This window comes from Canis lupus, chromosome 27, assembly GCF_048164855.1.
Source record: "Canis lupus baileyi chromosome 27, mCanLup2.hap1, whole genome shotgun sequence".
NCBI lineage: Eukaryota > Metazoa > Chordata > Mammalia > Carnivora > Canidae > Canis > Canis lupus.
In genome coordinates, this window is record NC_132864.1 from 14,900,905 (window position 1) to 14,919,458 (window position 18,554).

The 18,554-nt window shown below is 41.0% G+C and overlaps 1 protein-coding gene across 4 annotated transcripts in view; it reads left to right on the forward strand.

Annotated features, from left to right (window-relative positions):
* Positions 1–16,215: 16,215 nt before the first annotated feature.
* The window catches only part of TCTN1 (tectonic family member 1), a 37,844-nt gene continuing 35,505 nt past the window's right edge, over positions 16,216–18,554 (forward strand). For all 4 annotated transcript variants that reach the window (XM_072802500.1, XM_072802503.1, XM_072802502.1 and 1 more), the window contains exon 1: positions 16,216–16,508. In XM_072802500.1, the coding sequence (XP_072658601.1) occupies positions 16,289–16,508 (220 nt within the window). In that variant the 5' untranslated portion in view covers positions 16,216–16,288. The remainder of the gene's footprint in view (positions 16,509–18,554) is intronic.

An 18,554-nucleotide genomic window follows, 5' to 3' on the forward strand; every position in this document is an offset into this window, starting at 1 on the left:
GACCAATCAGAGCATTGCATTCTCTTGGTCACAGTGATGGATCAGAGGGAAGGCATATGACCCAAGGTAGGCCAACAAAACCCCACTATGCAATTTTGCTGAAAGTATAAAAAGGAGAAATTCTTAGGGCGCCTGGGTGGTTCAGACAATTAAGTGTCTGCCTTCAGCTTAGGTCATGATCTTGGGATCCTAGGTTGTAGCCCCGCATTGTGCTCCCTGCTCAGGGGGTGAGTCTGTTTCTCCCTCTCCCTCTGGGCTCTCTCTCCCTCTCTCAAAAGAAATAAAATCAGAAGAAAAAAAAAGGAGAAATTCTCACCAGGGTTTGTAAGCTGGTGGAATGCAAGCCTGGTCATTTTTGCCACTACTTGGGAAAAGCCTGAGAATAAAGGCAATACAAAGAGAAGCAGAATCTATAGATGGTAAGAAACAGGCTTGGAGACATTGAGCAAACCCCCAAATCCAGGTTTGCCTGAAAAAGGAGCAGTCCCTGAACTCCTACTAATTCCCCATTTGCTTTAATCTGTTTGAGTTTGGTTTGCAATACTGTGAATCCTGACAAACACATCATGTGACCCAGGTACCATGGTTACATTTATTGAACCAAGAATAAGTCCCCAAACCAAAGAGCTGCAAGAAGGGAACTTATCCTTTGCTTATTCACATAGGAGGAGGAGCTCTCACTCCTCACTAGAAAAACTAGTGAAAGAAAATTACTGAGCTCTTCCTTTTGTACCTCCATAGGCTAAGGAGTGATTGTCTGATTAGCACGCTTGGGAAGAGATGCTGAGCATGCTGCCCAGTCCCTTTTATTTTTTTTCTTTCTCGCTGTGGCCTGACTTTGGGTACTCATTTTTCCTCCTCCATCTTGGGGAACCTGTCCCTATGAGGGAGGCTTGCAGTAATCCAGCCTGTATGATCAGGTGACTCAATGTAATCCAGAGGGGAAACTGAGATCATAAAGAAGCCATGATCACCAATCAGCTTTATCAGTAAAGCTGATACTTTTGAGCCCCAGCTGCCTGATTCTTACATACATCTACTTCTCAGGGGTTTAGAATTTGGAAAGGTTGAGAACGGTCAATCAATGATTGCTTCATACACCCCCAACATGTTAATTTTCTCTTTAGAAAACTTTGAGAGGCAGGCATGAGGACTGGCATTTGGGGGCTAAAATAGAACATGGAGATCAAGTTTCTGGTGCAGTCAGGGCTCTAGGCTCAAAGGTAATTATGGGTCAAGTGGGTTTTGACCTGGGCAGTTTGTGACAACTACAGTCATTTGGCAGGATTTTAACTGGCAGGGGCCTGAGTACAAGGGCCTCTTGAGCTGGCCTTGACCTAACCCCTGTGAGCACAGTTTTGACCTCAGCAGGTGGCAAGGACAGGGATTAGGTGATTGGGGGAAAAATCTTTTTGTCCCAGGAAAGGCTTTACCTTAAAGAGGGCAGAATTTTAGTCTCTAAACATTTTGCTTCCTGGACAGATTTTGCTTCTTGTAGTACGTCTTCCAACAAAGCTTCCAACAAAGCTTTTAAAGTATAAAACAGCAAAGGCAGCTAAATTATACAGGGTCAGCAGAGCTCTTTATGACATTGTAGCTTCCTTGCAGTGTGAACACAGGGTGTAGGTGGATACCACAGAGTTAACAGCCCAAAATCCATCCTTCTGTAGGTTGTTCTGAGCTTCCTTTGGGGCCATGAACCAGACCCATGGAGGGACTGATTTCTTCACATTTGGTTTGTTATTTGGCTGGTAAGGCTCATTTCACGACTGTGATCCCAGAATGGCTTTGATTTGTTAATTGCATTAACCATGGTAATGGCTTTGGATTTAGGGAGCTCCAGACTCTGACTTTACCTATAGAATGGGGGTATAAAAAAAAAAAAAAAAAGAATGGGGGTATAGGGGCACTTGGGTGGCTCAGTAGGTTGAGCGGCTGCCTTCAGCTCAGGTCATGATCCTGGGATCCTGGGATCCAGTCCCAAGTCAGGCTCCCTGATCAGGGGGGAGTCTATTTCTCCCTCTTCCTTTGGTGTTCCCCCTGCTTGTGCTTTCTCTCACTCTCAAATAAATAAATAAAATCATAAAAAAAGAATGGTGTATTTTATTAATGACAACAAATGAAAAATTAGGGCCCTTATTATATAGAAGATAATGTTTCTTTATGGGTTGAGTTAGAGAAAACTAATGAAAACCTAGCAGCTAAGAAGGCAGTTAATGAAGCTTATGCCCAGAAGACTTTGTCTCTGGGAAACAGGTTTGCTGAGACTATCAGGGAGGGATGAAGTTGTTTTTAAAAATATGCTTCTGAAAAAAAAAAATGCTTCTGTCATGCTACAGAACAGAACCAGTGGAAGAATGCAACACAAATGCGGGATTAGCTTTCTCCACTAGAAGGCAGGGATTTTTTTAAAGCTAGAACCATGGTCTTAGTAGACTGACCAGACAGATATGAAAGGGAAAGGCTCAGCTAAGCAGATAGATATTAAGAGGAGGAAGAGACTCATGCATCTATGGAAACTTGAGAGGAAGTGAGGTAATATTACAGTTTAATGGAAAAAACTATTATTATTATTTTAAATATTTATTCATTCATTTTAAAGAGAGAAAGAGAGAAAGGAAGAGTGTAAGCAGGAGAGGGGCATAGAGAGAGGAAGAGAATCTCAAGAAGACTCCACACTGAGCATTGGGGCTCTGTTCAAAGACGCTGAAACCACCACCTGAGCTGAAACCAAGAGTTGGATGCTCAATAGACTGAGCCACCTAGGTGCCCCTATTATTATTTTTAAAAATATTTTATTGTTAAGTAATCTCTACACCCAACATGAGACTCAAACCCACAACCTCAAGATCAAGAGTCACATGTTCCACCAACCTAGCTAGCCAGGTGCCCCAAGGAAAAAAAAAAATTTTTTTAAATGGTGTGAGGACATTGGTTATCTCTCTGGGAAAAAAAAAAAAGCTAAACTAGACCCCTAACTCACACAGTATACTAGAGTAAATTCCAGGAGTCAAAAGCAAATCTTTAAAGTTTTTGGAAGGAGGGGATCCCTGGGTGGCGCAGCGGTTTGGCTCCTGCCTTTGGCCCAGGGTGCGATCCTGGAGATCCGGGATCGAATCCCACGTCGGGCTCCCGGTGCATGGAGCCTGCTTCTCCCTCTGCCTGTGTCTCTGCCTCTCTCTCTCTCTGTGACTATCATAAATAAATAAAAAATTAAAAAAAAAAATAAAATAAAGTTTTTGGAAGGAAATATAGAATATTGGGTAAGAAATGATGGCTTAGAATTATAATTATTATAAAATTATAATAATGTACACATTGTACACATTATAAAAATGTACACATTGTTAAGAAAAATTTTGACCAATTTGACTACATTAAAATTTCCTCAAAATGAATCAAAGAGCTATATATGAAAGCTAAAATTATAAAAGTTTTAGAAGAAAATATAGAAGAGAAGACATTGGATTGGCAGTGATTTTTGACTTATGACTCCAAAAACACAGGCAACGGAAGAAAAAATAGATAAATCCTACTAAATCAAAATTTAAATTTCTGTTCATCAAAGATCATAATCAACAGAATGAAAAGGCAATCATGGAATGGGAGAAAATATATGCAAATGATATATCTAATAAAGAGTTAATATCCAGAATATATAAAGAACTCTGACAACTCAACAACAACAACAACAACAACAACACACACACACACACACACACACACAAAGGATAAAAAATGGGCTAAGGACTTGAAAAGAAATTTCTAAGAATATACATGAGTGACCAAGAAGTACAGGCAAAGGGATCCCTGGGTGGCACAGCGGTTTGGCACCTGCCTTTGGCCCAGGGCGCGATCCTGGAGACCCGGGATCGAATCCCACGTCGGGCTCCCGGTGCATGGAGCCTGCCTCTCTCTCTCTCTCTCTCTCTCTCTCTCTCTCTGTGACTATCATAAATAAATAAAAATTAAAAAAAAAAAAAAAGTACAGGCAAAGATGCTCAACATCACTAATCATTAGGGATATAAAAATCAAAACCACAGAGATAGCACCTCACATACATTAGAATGGTTACTATAAAATAATAATTTTTATTTATAGTATTTTATTTATAATAATAATTATTATTATAGTAATAATAGTAAACTAGAAAATAACAAGATGTTACCAAGGATGTGGAGAAGTTGGAACACTTATGAACTGTTGGTTCATAACCCTTATGAACTGTGAACTGTTGTAGCTGCTATGGAAATTAGTATGACGGTTCCTCAGAAAGTAAATATAGAATTACCATATGATCCAGCAATTCCATTTCTGGGCATACCCAAAAGAACTTGAATGGTTATTTGTACATCCATGTTCATAGCTTTATTATTCACAATAGTCCAAAGGAGTAAGCAACCGAAGTGTTTAGCCACGGATGAATAGATACACAAAATGTGGTCTAGCCATACAATGAAATATTAGCCTTAGAAAGGAAGGAAATTATGATACCTGCTTGAGCATGGATGACTTTTCAAGATGTTATGCTAAGTAGGTATAAAGCCAGACACAAAATGATAAATACTATAGGATTCCACTAAAATGAGGTACTTAGAGTAGTCACATTTATAAAGATAGAAAAGAGAATAGTGGTTGCTGTGGACTTAAGAGTAGAGGGAATGGGGAGTTATTTTTTCATGTATGTAGAGTTTCAATTTGCAGGATGTAAGAAATTCTAGAGATGGATGATGGTGATGGCTGCAGAGATGGGTGATGGTGATGGCTGCAATGTGAATGTACTTAGTACCTCTAAACATATACTTAAAAAGGGCACCTTGAATTTTATGTTATGCATATTTTACCACAGGTAACATTTTTAAAAGCTTCTGCACAACAAAAGGCATCATTAGAATATTTTTTTTTTAAAAGGTAAGCCTGGGATCCCTGGGTGGCTCAGTGGTTTAGCTCCTGCCTTTGGCCGGAGGCGCGATCCTGGAGTCCCAGGATCGAGTCCCACATCAGGCTCCCAGCATGGAGCCTGCTTCTCCCTCCTCCTGTGTCTCTACCTCTCTCTCTCTCTCTCTCTCTCTCATAAATAAATAAATAAATAAATAAATAAATAAATAAATAAATAAATCTTAAAAAAAAAAGATAAGCCAAAGATCAAGAGATTTGTAATGCATAAAGTCAAAAAAGGATTAGTATCCAGAGTACATAAAGAGCTTCTTCACATTAATAAAGAAAATAAACAAAATAGAAAAGTGAAAAAAAAGAAAGAAAAATTACTAATGAGGCGTTACATTAATTAAACATGGAGGCCGTTAGAATGAGGTGGCTTAGTGCCCTAAGAACCTATATAAGCAAACTCAAAGCTAAGCCTAAGTCTGTAAATTCCTCAAGGTTAAGAAATTCAAACCCAAGGACAACCTGTCACAAACAGCCAAACTGGGCTCTTTCACATAAGGCAATCACTTTTAGGTACAACCAGTCAGGAGATTTCCTTGCTATGTTTCCTGGTTTTCTCTGGAAGTCTTGCTCCTAGCTCCTGTTAGTGGAGTTCCTCTAACCACTTCTGGTTTGGCACTGCCTGATTCAAATGGATTGTGTTAAGTAAACTCCTAAAATTTTTAATATGCCTCAAGTTCATCTTTTAACAAGGGCATTTCTGAAGAGAAATCCTAGTTGTCCAATACACATGTGAAGAGATAGCCGATCTCATTAGTGATCAGGTAAATGACTGCAGCGGGGAGGCTCCATTAGGATGAGCATAGAAGGCCACTCTGAAAGGTATTCTTTGATCTGAAACCTAAATGAAAAGTTGAGAAAAAACAGCCAACCATTCATAGTTCTGGAAGAAGGACATTCCAGGCAGAGGGAACAGCCAGTGCAAACCTGCTGGGCTGGGAATACGTTTGGCCATGTCTTAGCTTGGACTGCCATAACAAAATACCATAAACTGAGTGGCTTAAATAACAGACATTTATTTTCTCACAGTTCTGGAAGTCTGAGATCAGGGTGCCAGTGTGGTTAGGTACTCCTGAGGCCTCTCTTTTTGGTTTGCCTATGACGTCATCCATAATCCCCATCCTTATGACCTCATTTAACTTTAATTATCTCCTAAAAGCCCTGTCTCCAATTACAGTCACACTGGGGATTAGGGCTTTAACATATGAATTTTGAGGGATGTCAACATTCAGTTTATAACACCCTGGCGAAGAGTTTGTTTTAAAAAAAGTAGATTGGAGGAGGCCAGGATTTCAGGACTAAAATGTGTAAGTGAAATCCTAGAGATCACCTGAGACTGGGTAAGATAAAACGAATCCTCCCATTATCTATTGTTTGGAAATATAAAGAATTGTCCCTTATTCGTGTCAAAGGGAATTGGGGAGAAATGATACGGGCTTTAAAAAAATTCGTTGCCAAAAGCACAAAAACTCTGTCCCTACCACAGGGGGTTTCTCTCCTCTGAGTCTGGTAACAGATTGGACTGCAATTCCTAAATTCTTTCTTTGCTACCCTCCATGATAACACAGGGCTCTAAGGTAATGGGTTTTAGTAACTTATGGAGAACAACGTAAGTATAACAAAAAACAATTTCAAAAGTTACAACATGACTCATTCAAACAGAGGATATACCCATGTGAAAAATTTATTCAACTTGTTAAAGAGGAAAGAGTGAGGCAGTAAAACTGGCTCAGAGAGCATTTTGAGAAGTAGGAAACTTAAATACAAAACTGGTTAATCTTTACAGGGTTATAAAAACTATAAGTTTCAGGGTTCTTTTTTTGTACTGGATAGAAATTTGAAACTCTACCAGACAAAAAAACTGAGCCTTTAACCAATAGTAAATAGCTAGGCAAACAAAGGTATATTCCTTGGCTGACATATATAGTAAGGGACCAAATCTGGCCCTGCTGCTTATATTTGTAATAAAGTTTTATTGGAATACAGTCACAGCCACTTGTTTATATGTTGTCTGAGGCTGCCTTTGCTCTACGAGAGAGTGTTAAGACAACAGAGTTGCATCGTTGAGCATATAGCCTGAAAGCCTGAAATATTTACCATACGGACATTTACAGGAAGTTTCTAGACCCCTGCTAGAGAATTCATCCTAGGATGGGCTTGTCCAACAATGTCCTAGATAACATTGAAAGAACTATGCTGCCCTCTCTTGGTCTTATTTCCAAATTCTGGATAGTTTTTCTTCAAAAGATGTATGGCTTAAAATTGGGGGTTGGGGGGTACATTTTGAGAGTTGTTATCTCTGGCCTCTAATACTTAAGTCTTCCCATCCACCCACTCCAACACCCCAATACCTGTCTCTGCATTGGTGATTATCTCGATGCCCCTTAGCCTCCCAACCCTTTCTTTCCTTGGAGAGTGGAACTTATGAAAATCTTTAAGTGCAGATAGGCCTGAAAAATTATTGGTAATAAATAATGTCCTTTACAGCATCATTTTCACTCAAGAGGACATTCTGTTTCTTTGTAGGACTCCAATTAGGGCTTGTACCTCATGCTTGCTTATTCAGGGGGAAGATTTTCTGGAGGAAAGAATGTGGGGGAGGAAGGGTCCTCTTAAGCTTCTTTGAATTAAATTCCAGAGCTGTTGCAAATCATTAAGTTCTGAGAAGACAATGGGGGTGTGTGCTTGACTACTGCTGTTTCCACGGTTCCTGGCACAGAGAAGGTACTCAGTAAATAGTTACTGACTAAATGATCAAAACAATGAAAGAATAAAAATAGAGGGTATATTTTCCCCTCAGGGTCAGCTTTGGCTGAGGAACAAAGTTTTGGTGATAAAGGTTGCCACCTGGAGGACAAAAATGAAACTGCAAGATTCAGAGCTGCTAAAGCCCTGAGGAGAATACAGTCAACTTCAGGACATCACCAGAGAATTAACTGTTATCCTTTGTCTTTTCTTTTTTTTAAGATTTTATTTATTTATTCATGAGAGACACAGAGAGAGAGGCAGAGAGATAGGCAGAGGGAAAAGCAGGATCCATGCAGGGAGCCTCATGGGGGACTTGATCCCAGGACTCCAGAATCACACCCTGGGCCAAAGGCAGACACTTAACTGTTGAGCCACCCAGGGATCCCTATTCTCCTTTACCTTTTGGCAGAATTAATCGATATAATTTTGTCCTTTCCTTTTTTTTTTTTTTTTTTTTTAAAGTAAGTTATGCCAAACATGGGGCTTGAACTCATGACCCAAAGATCAGGAGTCACATTCTCTACTGACTGAGCCTGCCAGGCACTCCATTTCATCCTTTCCAATGAAGGAACCCTATACCCTTTCTTTAATAACGTTTTTAAAGTGCTTTGGAGTGCTTAATAAGTGTTCAATACCATGCCACACACACAATTTTGCAACCAGTCCCCTTATCATCCCCATTTTATAAGTGAGGAATCTGAGTGCAGAAAGCATGCCCAAGATTACACAGCTCACAAGTAGCAGAACCAGGGATCTGAACCCAAACACTGTGGGTGTACTTTTTACCATTCACTCTGCTACCTCTGTACTCCTGATATGGAAAATGTTTACATAAAGAAACTGGGTGTCTAGAACCCATGCACTTATCTCTGTGCTCTCCTGAAACACTACCTAACATGACAGAAGAAAAAGGTCTAAATTCTCACAAAGAGGTGATGTGATGACTGCTTGTGAGAGAGGTCAAATCCCTTTTGTAGGCTAGAAAGTAGATGGATGGTTTAGCTCAATGGAAAAACCCTAGGTCTTACAGAAGGTCTTGCCAATGAGGAGCAAGTCAGTTGCAGCTGCAGAGCCCTAGAAGGGCTCAGGGATCGAAGATTCCAGGTGCCTGGGGTGAGAGATGGGATTGAAAGCAGACCATTAATTGTACCAGTAACATGTACTAGGAATCCAATAACATAACCTCAGATTCCCCTCCTGTGACACCTTGCCTTGATCCTTGCAGAGGATTAGGTGTTTATTCTTTGGAGAACAACAAACAGAACAGCTCTAAGTTCAGAGATAGCATTCAGAGAAGAGTGGTGGCAACATGATAAAAACACAGGGATTAAATGAAAGCATGCAGCTAAAAAGAAATCTCCTATTTTTAAAATACCCATGTGTTCGGTGATAGTATTGGAATTGTTATTCTGAGACTTAGCACTGTGCTAAGTGTATATTGTGGGGTAAATCAAGTAATAAATTATGTTGGAATTATTGAGAACCAACCTTTATGGTGTGGGACAAAAGAAATACATATGCAAGATGAATATAGTTAGATAAAACCCCTCTAGTCTTGATTTTATTTTTATTTATTTATTTATTTTTAAATATTTTATTTATTTACTCATGAGAGACACACACACAAAGAGAGAGAGAGAGAGAGAGAGAGAGGCAGAGACACAGGCAGAGGGAGAAGCAGGCTCCATGCAGGGAGCCTGATGTGGGACTCCATCCCGGGACTCCAGGATCAGGCCCTGGGCCGAAGGCAGGCGCTAAACTGCTGAGCCACCCAGGGATTCCCTATTTTTTGATTTTTAAAAAGATTTTTAGGTAATCTCTACATTCAAAATGGGACTCAGACTTACAACCCGGAGATCAAGGGTCATAGGCACTACCAACTAAGCCAGACAGGTGCCTAGTCTTGATTTTAGTTGGAATCATCAGTATGAAAGCTTTTATAGCCTTGGCACTACCAACTAAGCCAGACAGGTGCCTAGTCTTGATTTTAGTTGGAATCATCAGTATGAAAGCTTTTATCAGAAAAGTACCAAGTTAATAAGAGATGGAACTAGATTAGCCCAGACTGGTCTTGCTCTAAAATTTGTAAGTCTGCCTCCTTGGTGGGTCAGGGGTGGAGGGCCTCCTGGAAGAGGTAAAATCTGAAGGATAAGTAGGAGCAATAAATGGACATCTCTTCTGACCTCTGGCAGATCTGCTTATCATTACCCAGTAATTCTGGGCTGATCTGGAAAGATTTTGTTTCTGAAATGTCAAAACAGAGGGCCGGTCTGCAAATCATGGTGACTACTGGCCAACAGAAGTTACCAGGTAGCCAAATGATTTCCTTCAGTGTCATCCCTTTAAAAAAATTTTAAGGGACACCTGGGTGGCTCAGCGGTTGAGTGTCTGCCTTTGGCTCAGGGCATGATCCCAGAGTCCTGGGATTGAGTCTCACATTGGATTCCCTGCAAGGAGCCTGTTTCTCCTCCCTCTGCCTGTGTCTCTGCTTCTCTCTGTGTCTCTCATGAATAAAATCTTTTTTTAAAAAAGATTCATGACAGACACACAGAGAGAGGCAGAGACACAAGCAGGCTCCATGCAGGGAGCCTGACGTGGGATTCGATCCCGGGACTCCAGGATCACGCCCCGGGCCAAAGGCAGGCGCCGAACCACTGAGCCACCCAGGGATCCCTAAAGAGAACATTTTAAAAGGAAACTTTTAGGCCTGTTCATGATTTATGTTGGAAAGGATAGAAGTTAAAATATGACTAATATTTTATTATTCCATATAGTAAGAAGCCGCCTTTGAGGGAGAATTTGTAGCTAGATTCAGATTGGAAGGACATTTATTCTTTCTTTTAAGGAATTCACAAATGATCTCAATCAAAAAGAGGTATTGGTTTGCTTGCATGTCCAAACAGACCTAGATAAAATAAATCTTTTTTCATTAGGCCATTTCCTCCCCTTAATAAATTGACAATAATGTAGAAATGGGGATTCTGGAGTTTGGGATTAGTGTCTATTCCATCCAGATTTTTCATAACTATGGCCGTGATAATTCTGAAGTTTCCAGGACATTCCAATTTTTTCACTGTCTTCATAACCACACACAGACTTGCCAGATCATGGGTCCTGATTTTGGGTAAGGAAAATGGGCTTTAACAGTGTGAGGTTGATGCTTTTGACATAGGCTTACCCAATCTTGTGCTTACTTTTCTTTGGTCTCCAGATTCTTTCCAATAAATTTAGGTTAATAAAAGGTGTATGCTTTGAAACAAGCTATAGCAGAAGTGACTGACCCCATGACAGGGCAAAATGAAGGAGGTTCAGGCCTTAAGAAGAGTTCACTAACAGGTTTCCAGTAAGGGCTGAATAAAAGCAGAACTACCTGCAGGTCCTGAGGACAATGATGAAAACATGTTTACTGCACAGAAATAAAAATAGAAGTGGGGGAGGAAAGAGCAGTGCCCCTCTGTGGCACCAAGAGGCCAACTCCCATTTTTTTGAGGCTCTTTGTTTACAGAAAAATTAAGAATTCATTTCTTCATTTGATATTTAGCAAATGGGCAGCCCAGGTGGCTCAGTGGTTTTGGTGCCGGCCTTCGGCCCAGGGCATGATCCTAGAGACCCGGGATTGAGTCCCACGTCAGGCTCCCTGCATGGAGCCTGCTTCTCCCTCTGCCTGTGTCTCTGCCTCTCTCTCTCTCTCTCTCTTTCTCCCTCTCTGTGTCTTTCATGAATGGATGAATAAAATCTTAAAAAAAAAAAAAGATATTTGGCAAATGCTTTTGGCACCCCAAGATTAAAATGCAGTGTAAGGGTGTTGTCATGAGATGACTGAATTTATTAAAAGCCAACTAATAAAGCCACAATGAGATACCGCCACACACTTATTAGAATAGTTAAAAGTGAAAATGGAAACAAAACTGACTCTACCAAGTTTTTATGAGCATGTGGAGCAACTAGAAATCTCATACATGGTTCGTGGGAATGTACAATGTTAAGTCACTTTGGAAAAAAGTTGGGCAGTTTCTTTTAAAATTAAACAGACACCCACCATACAATATAGAAATTTTACTCCTAGGTGTATAATCCCAAGAGAAATGAAAATGTATGTTCATACAAAATCCATATATGAATTCTTTCAGTGACTTTATTGGTAATTACAAAAAGTGGAAAGACTCAAATACCTTCAACTGGTGAATGATTAAATTATGGTATATCCATCATGGAATACTTGTCAGCAATAAAAAGGAGTGGAATGAAATAATCCCTCACGTATATAGCCAAATGATTTTCGACAAGGGTGCCAAGACTATGCAATGATATTTTAATAGTGTTATATGGTTACAGATGGTAGCTATACTTGTGGGGAGCACAGCATCATATATAAACTTGCTGAATCACTATGTTGTACACCTGAAACTAATGTAACATTGGGTATCAACCACACTCAGATAAATTCTTTTTCAAAAAGAAATGTGGTAGGGATCCCTGGGTGGCTCAGCGGTTTAAGTGCCTGCCTTTGGCCCAGGGTGTGGTCCTCGGGTCCTGGGATCGAGTCTCACATTGGGCTCCCTGCATGGAGCCTGCTTCTCCCTCTGCCTGTGTCTCTGCCTCCCTCTCTCTGTCTCTCGAATAAATAAAGTCTTTAAAAAATAAAAGAATAAATATGGTATATATATTTTTTATATATATAATGAAATAATACGCAGCCTTAAAAAGAAGGAAATCCTGTCACATGCTACAACCTCAATAAACCTCAAGGATATTATGCTATTGCAATAAGCCAGTCTCAAAAGGAACCACTTGTATGGTTCCATTTATATGAAATATCTAAAGTAGTCAGAATTACAAAAACAGGGCACCTGGGTGGCTCAGTCAGTTAAGCATCTGCCTTCAGCTCAGGTCACGATCTCAGGGTACTAAAGATGAAGCCTGGCATCTGCGTCGAGCAGGGAGCCTACTTTTCCCACTCCCTCTGCCTCTCCCTGCTGCTTGTTCTCTCTCTAGCAAATAAATAAAATCTTTAAAAAAAATCACAAAAACCGAAAATAGAAAGGTGGATAGAAAAGGCTGGGAGGAAGAGCAGGGGGATTAGTATTTAGTGTTTTAAGAGAAAGAAGTTCTAGAGATCTATTGCACAACAATGTGAAAACACTCAACACTACTGAACTATACACTTAAAAATTATTATGATGGGGGACACTGGGGTGGCTCAGTTGTTGAGCATCTGCCTTTGGCTCAAGTCATGATCCCGGGCTCCTCACAGGGAGCCTGCTTCTCCCTCTGCCTACGTCTCTGCCTCTTTCTCTGTGTCTCTCATGAATAAATAAATAAAATCGTTAAAAAATTATGATGGTAAGTTTAATGTCATTTATTTTTTACACAATAATAATAAAAAGGAATGGATTGTTGACATAAGCAAAATGGATAGATCTCAAAGGCATTAGGCTAAGTGAAAAGCCAGGCTCAAATGGCTGCATACTGTATGATCCATTGATGTAACATTCTGGAGAAGGGAAAACCTTAGGGACAGAACATAGATCACTGTCCTAAAGGCCTGGGCTAGTGGGAGGGGTTTGGGGGCGGTAAAATTGTTCTATATCTTGATTGTAATTGTGGTGGCATGATTGTATGTGTTTGTTAAAACTCATAAAGCTATACCAAAAAAGCTGTACATTGATGCATAAGAAAAACCTGTATGGCAAAAACTGTACACAAATTTATACTGTATATAAAATATCCCTCATGAAACTGACTAAAAAGAAATATGGAGTAAGTATGGCAAAATGTCAAATCTGATCACAGTACAGTGTTCAGTGGTGTTCTTTTTAGTAACTTTCATTGTGATTGAAATGTTTCAATATGCAAATGATAAAACCGAAAGTTATTCTTAAAAAATCCAACTAGTTTATTGGAACTGCAGTATGGTCTATTAATAGGATGCAGGTTTAAAGTTGTCTGGCAAACAAGGAATTCTTATTTCATTCTTGCGAGTGTCTGTGACTATATTTATTACTTCATTTCAGAAAAGGTCAAACTTGTAAATTTGAGAACTTCCAAGAATGTGAAGTCTGCTCAAATAGTCTTCCTGTCCCAATAATGTTTCAGAACAAGAATAGCGCCTGGTGGTTGACTGGGCACATGAAGAATGGGAAGAGGAGAGAAGCTGAGGATTATCTTCTTTTCTCCTGGGTGTTGATTTAGAAATCAATTACTGGACTGCTCACTTCAGTCAAAATGGTAGTCAATCCTTTATTCTCACACAACCTTGATCTCTTTGTAGTGCTAAGTAATTCCTTTAGAAACTTGATGGTTCTGCCTCCCTATCTATAAAATATTTGGCTAAGTTGAATAAAGATAGGAAAAACTGGATACCTAATTATAGACAGGTTAGAAACAAGTTCACCCCAAACTACACCAAAGACCAAGACAGTGGTTAATGCTGCCTTAGAAAGTCAGCCTTAGCTATTTTTCCACCTAGCCACTCCTGTCTTTGGATTTTTAGGCTCCTCATATAAGGCAGCTTCCAAATGCAGAATTCCAAAAAGCTGAATTGTCTTTATTCCTCCCAATGTTGGCACAGGCTGTAAGGAATTGAAATCGCCAATAATCCTAGAGAAACAGATGGACATTTTTAATCACAAACGTTTATGCACAACTGAAATGATGCAGTTTTAGATAAGATATGGAAATTGATATTGGTTTTCCTTGTGTCCTTCCATCCTAATGAGGGAACCTAACAAGGGCAGGGCAGAAAAAAGGGAGAAAGATGAAAAAAGCCTGGCAGAAGTGGTCACCTGTGAAGTGAAAAGTTTCAATATTCCCAAGATTTGCAAAATGGATCTGAGTTAATGTAGCCCTCATTTCAACTTTGCAGGATGTCATAAAATTACCTTTGGGCAACCTACCAAGTGTTTGAGATTGGACAAAAAGGGTGGTGAGATGATTTCCCAAACCATAAAATGAAAATGTGAGTCAAAGGATTCTTCATCAAAGTTTAATCCAACAGCCTAATTTCAAAATAGAAAAAAAGATCAAAAAAAAAAAAAAAAAGAAAACAAGACAAAGAGATTCACAGATATCAAGGAATAGAAAAGGAAGTAGTACCTGGAAGTAAAGAGAAGGTTTATAAAAACAATAAATCCTGGATTTAGAAGTTACGAAATAAAGGTTTGGGAAATACAGTTTTGTTTGTTTTTTTAAGGGAAGCATTACATCAGCTGTTAAAAATGGTTCAGAATTTCAGTCAGATGTTAAAGCAATCCTTTGTAGAAAAAAAAAAAGGAACTATCTGTAGTATACCTTTGATCCAGTTATATTTTTCTACGCTTTGTCAGGTGTGCCAGAGAAAGGTGCTCAAGCTGCCACTTTGATGATTTAGCTTTGCTATATAAATAGGTATATGTATGTTTTGGCATTTTTTCTGAATTGGTAAATGTGTTTCTTGAGTAAATACCATGACATTTCGATTTGACATTTGCTTCTGAATTGTAAGGAGATTAAGTGTCAAAGATAGCTAGCATCCGGGATCCCTGGGTGGCGCAGCGGTTTGGCGCCTGCCTTTGGCCCAGGGCGCGATCCTGGAGACCCGGGATCGAATCCCACGTCGGGCTCCCGGTGCATGGAGCCTGCTTCTCCCTCTGCCTGTGTCTCTCTCTGTGACTATCATAAATAAATAAAAAGATAGCTAGCATCCCTCCAATGGGGTACCTTTATAAACAAGCCAATGTAAAAAAAAAAAAAAAAAGCCAATGTAGATTGGAGGCGCTTTCCTAACTTGTGGTCCCCAGGTCATTTTATAGAGTCATATACAGTTTTTTTTTTTCCTTTAAAACGTATATATCATTTTACTTAATTTTTGTCAATTTTTTGTTTGTAAAAAAAACTTGTGTTCATTTGTCCCCCTTATCACAGCAGGGTGAATAGAAGTTGTCTGACGACCTCCTTAGATCTGGCCATCTACAACAAAAAAAGGCAAAGCTAGTGTTGACAGTGCGTGACAGAAAATTCAAGGACGATGAAGCGCTCTCTATGCTCTTTCGATAGTAGCTTTAGGAGATAGGATCCCAAATTTCCGTCCCCCTCACTAGTTTTGTCAGGACATTTGTTAAAAATATGGATTCCTGAACACTGCCCTAGACTTACTGAGAAAGGACCTGGAAATACGCAAGCACTGCAGTCTGTTTGGAAACCACCGCGGGGATTCACAAGTCCTTTGCCCCGACACAGCCCTAGATCCGAGGCCCTCGTCCCACCCCGACTCCGCCCGGTCCCGGTCTCCGTCCCGCCTCCGGCCCCCGGCCCCCCCCCCGGCCCCCGACCCCACCCCCGGCCCCCCCCCCGGCCCTCGACCCCCCCCCCCCGCCCCCGCCCCCGTCCGCCCCGTCCCCTGTCCCCACCCCCACCCCCACCCCCACCCACCCCCGTCTCCGCCCCTATCCCTGCTCTCGCTCCTAGAGGCCGGTCTCGCTCAGGCCCCGCCCCCTGCCCCCGCCGCTGCGCGCGGCCTGGTGGGACCCTTCCCGTAATGCCCCGCGCCAGCCCGCCGCGGTTGCCAGGCAACGCGCGGTCCCGGCAGCTGGTAGCGTGGGGTTCCGCGGGGCCATGGGGCCGCAGGGCCTCGCGCCGCTCCTGCTTATGCTCCTGGATTGCTGGGCCTCCGTGAGCGCCCAGACCAGGGCCCCTCAGCCTGTGACGACGGAAGGCCTCAACTCTGCGGAGGCGGCCCGGACGACTCTGCGACCCGCCTTGTCTCCTAGGCCCCCTGGAACCCCCAAGGCCCCCGTGCCATCCTCTGGCCCCAGGCCCACCCCGGTCACGGACGGTGGGTACCAAGTGGTAGTTCTAGGGATCCAGAATGATCCAACCTGGAGCAGGTAGCCCGGGTGAGGATGTCCTAATGAGAGCGAACGTTAACTGAACACTGTACGCAGGCATTGCTGAGTATTTCGTGGGCCTTAATTGTCTCAGCAACCGGTAGGGTAGACCTCATTGTCCCTTTCATACGGAAGGGAAAACCGAGGCCCAAGAGAGCGTAGGTGGGACAATATAAAATCTATAAAATTACTTCCAGTGGTCCTGGACAACATTAACGCTTAAGGTAATAAATGCACGAGTCGTTGCCCCTTTGCAGCCAGCGACGGAAATTATGTAAATCCAAAGTTTCTGGGCAGTTGTGGAAATGGAATGCATTTAAGATGTGTTGAACTTTTCGTTTATCAAAAAGAGACGCCAAAAGTCTAGTTTACTAAATGTGACTAGGCCCTTTTCTGTTGACTCGAATTATGAAACCCCAGGATGCCTCCTGTGTTGAGTCGAAGGTGTGAAGTTATGGGGTGAGGGTTTATGCCCACTTAGGATTCATCATGAGGGATAATTAACCTCTTTCTTAGAAAGTGGTCTAATTCTGGAGTTGGACATTACTGAATATTTTATAATCGGATTTGACATGATGACTTGGAAGGGATAGCTGTGACCCTGAGATACTCCGAGTGCAAAATTTTGTGAATATGCATTTTTCTCGATGACGGTTGTTAGCAGTGAGCAGTTTCTCAAAGGGGTTTGTGATCTCAAAAAAAAACCCCTTTAGGTCCTCTGACTTTAAAAAATGTCCTCTAACTCCAATAGGTATGCACTATTTTTCCCCCTTAGTAAGAGAAAAAGATCTTAAGTAAGGCTCAGTATTAGTAAATAGAAAACTCATCCTTGGGTGACCTCCTGGACTCTAGGATTTCAGTTCCTGAGTCATCATTTCTCCAAAGGGCCTCCTTTTTAAATTAGTGAGGAGTAAAAAGAACACTAAAAAAAAAAAAAAAAAAAAATAAAATAAAATAAAATAAATTAGTGAGGAGTAAGTATAAATGTATAAGTAAAAGTATAAATGAGTGAGGAAAAGTACAGAGAAATACATTTGTATCTTAGTGTATATAAACAAAGCTTTTATATCGGACTTCGTGAATTAGTCGGGGGAAGTAAATATGTGATAAATGGGGACAGATGATGGCATAGTATTCGATATCCAAAATTCTCCAAGGTTTTTGGACTCAGTTGTCTTTTTATCCATTTAAGTATTCCATCTGTTTATGTGATTTATCCCCAAAATGAAGCTATTCTTGAATCATTGTTATTAGGGCATGTGTTCAGGGCTGTTTTTCCAGCACCAGGAGAGGGGATGAATTTGCACTTCATCTTTTTTTTTAAAAAAGATATTATTTATGAGAGAGACAGATAGAGAGGCAGAGACACAGGCAGAAGGAGCAGCAGGCTCCATGCAGGGAGCCAGATTTGAACTCCATCCCAGAACTCCGGGATCACTCAACCACTGAGCCACCCAGGCATTCCTGCACTTCATCTTCTTAAAGGACCCCTCTTAAGACCCATGAAAATAATAATAGATGACAGCTGGCATTTATTAACTGCTTACTGTATAGCAAGCCCTGTGCTAAGCTTCTGGTTTGTAATGTATCTCATTTAATCCCTTATGATGTGGATTATCCCCATTTTTCAGGTAGGTCAATTCCTTGCTTGATATTATAACACAGTCTTGGCCTGAGTTGGAACAGGGGCTCTGAGTGGATAACTGGACACACTGTGCTGGATGGGTTACAGGTGGAAGAGAAAAGTGATAATTTTCTTCTTGATCTGAGCTCTGTTCCTTAGTGTCTTTCTCTAGAGCCAGGCATGTCCATGTTAAGAGGTGTAGAGGAGCAGCTGAGTGCTACTTAGAGCCTGGGAGTGCTCAGTAGACACTTGTTGGCAGATTAAGGATACTCACATCCCAGAGAGGGACTTTTTGGTTTTTTCATCCCTGAGTGTAGTTATTAAACATGATTGCTTTGTCCTTACTAGTCTTAGAGCTACTTAAAAAGGT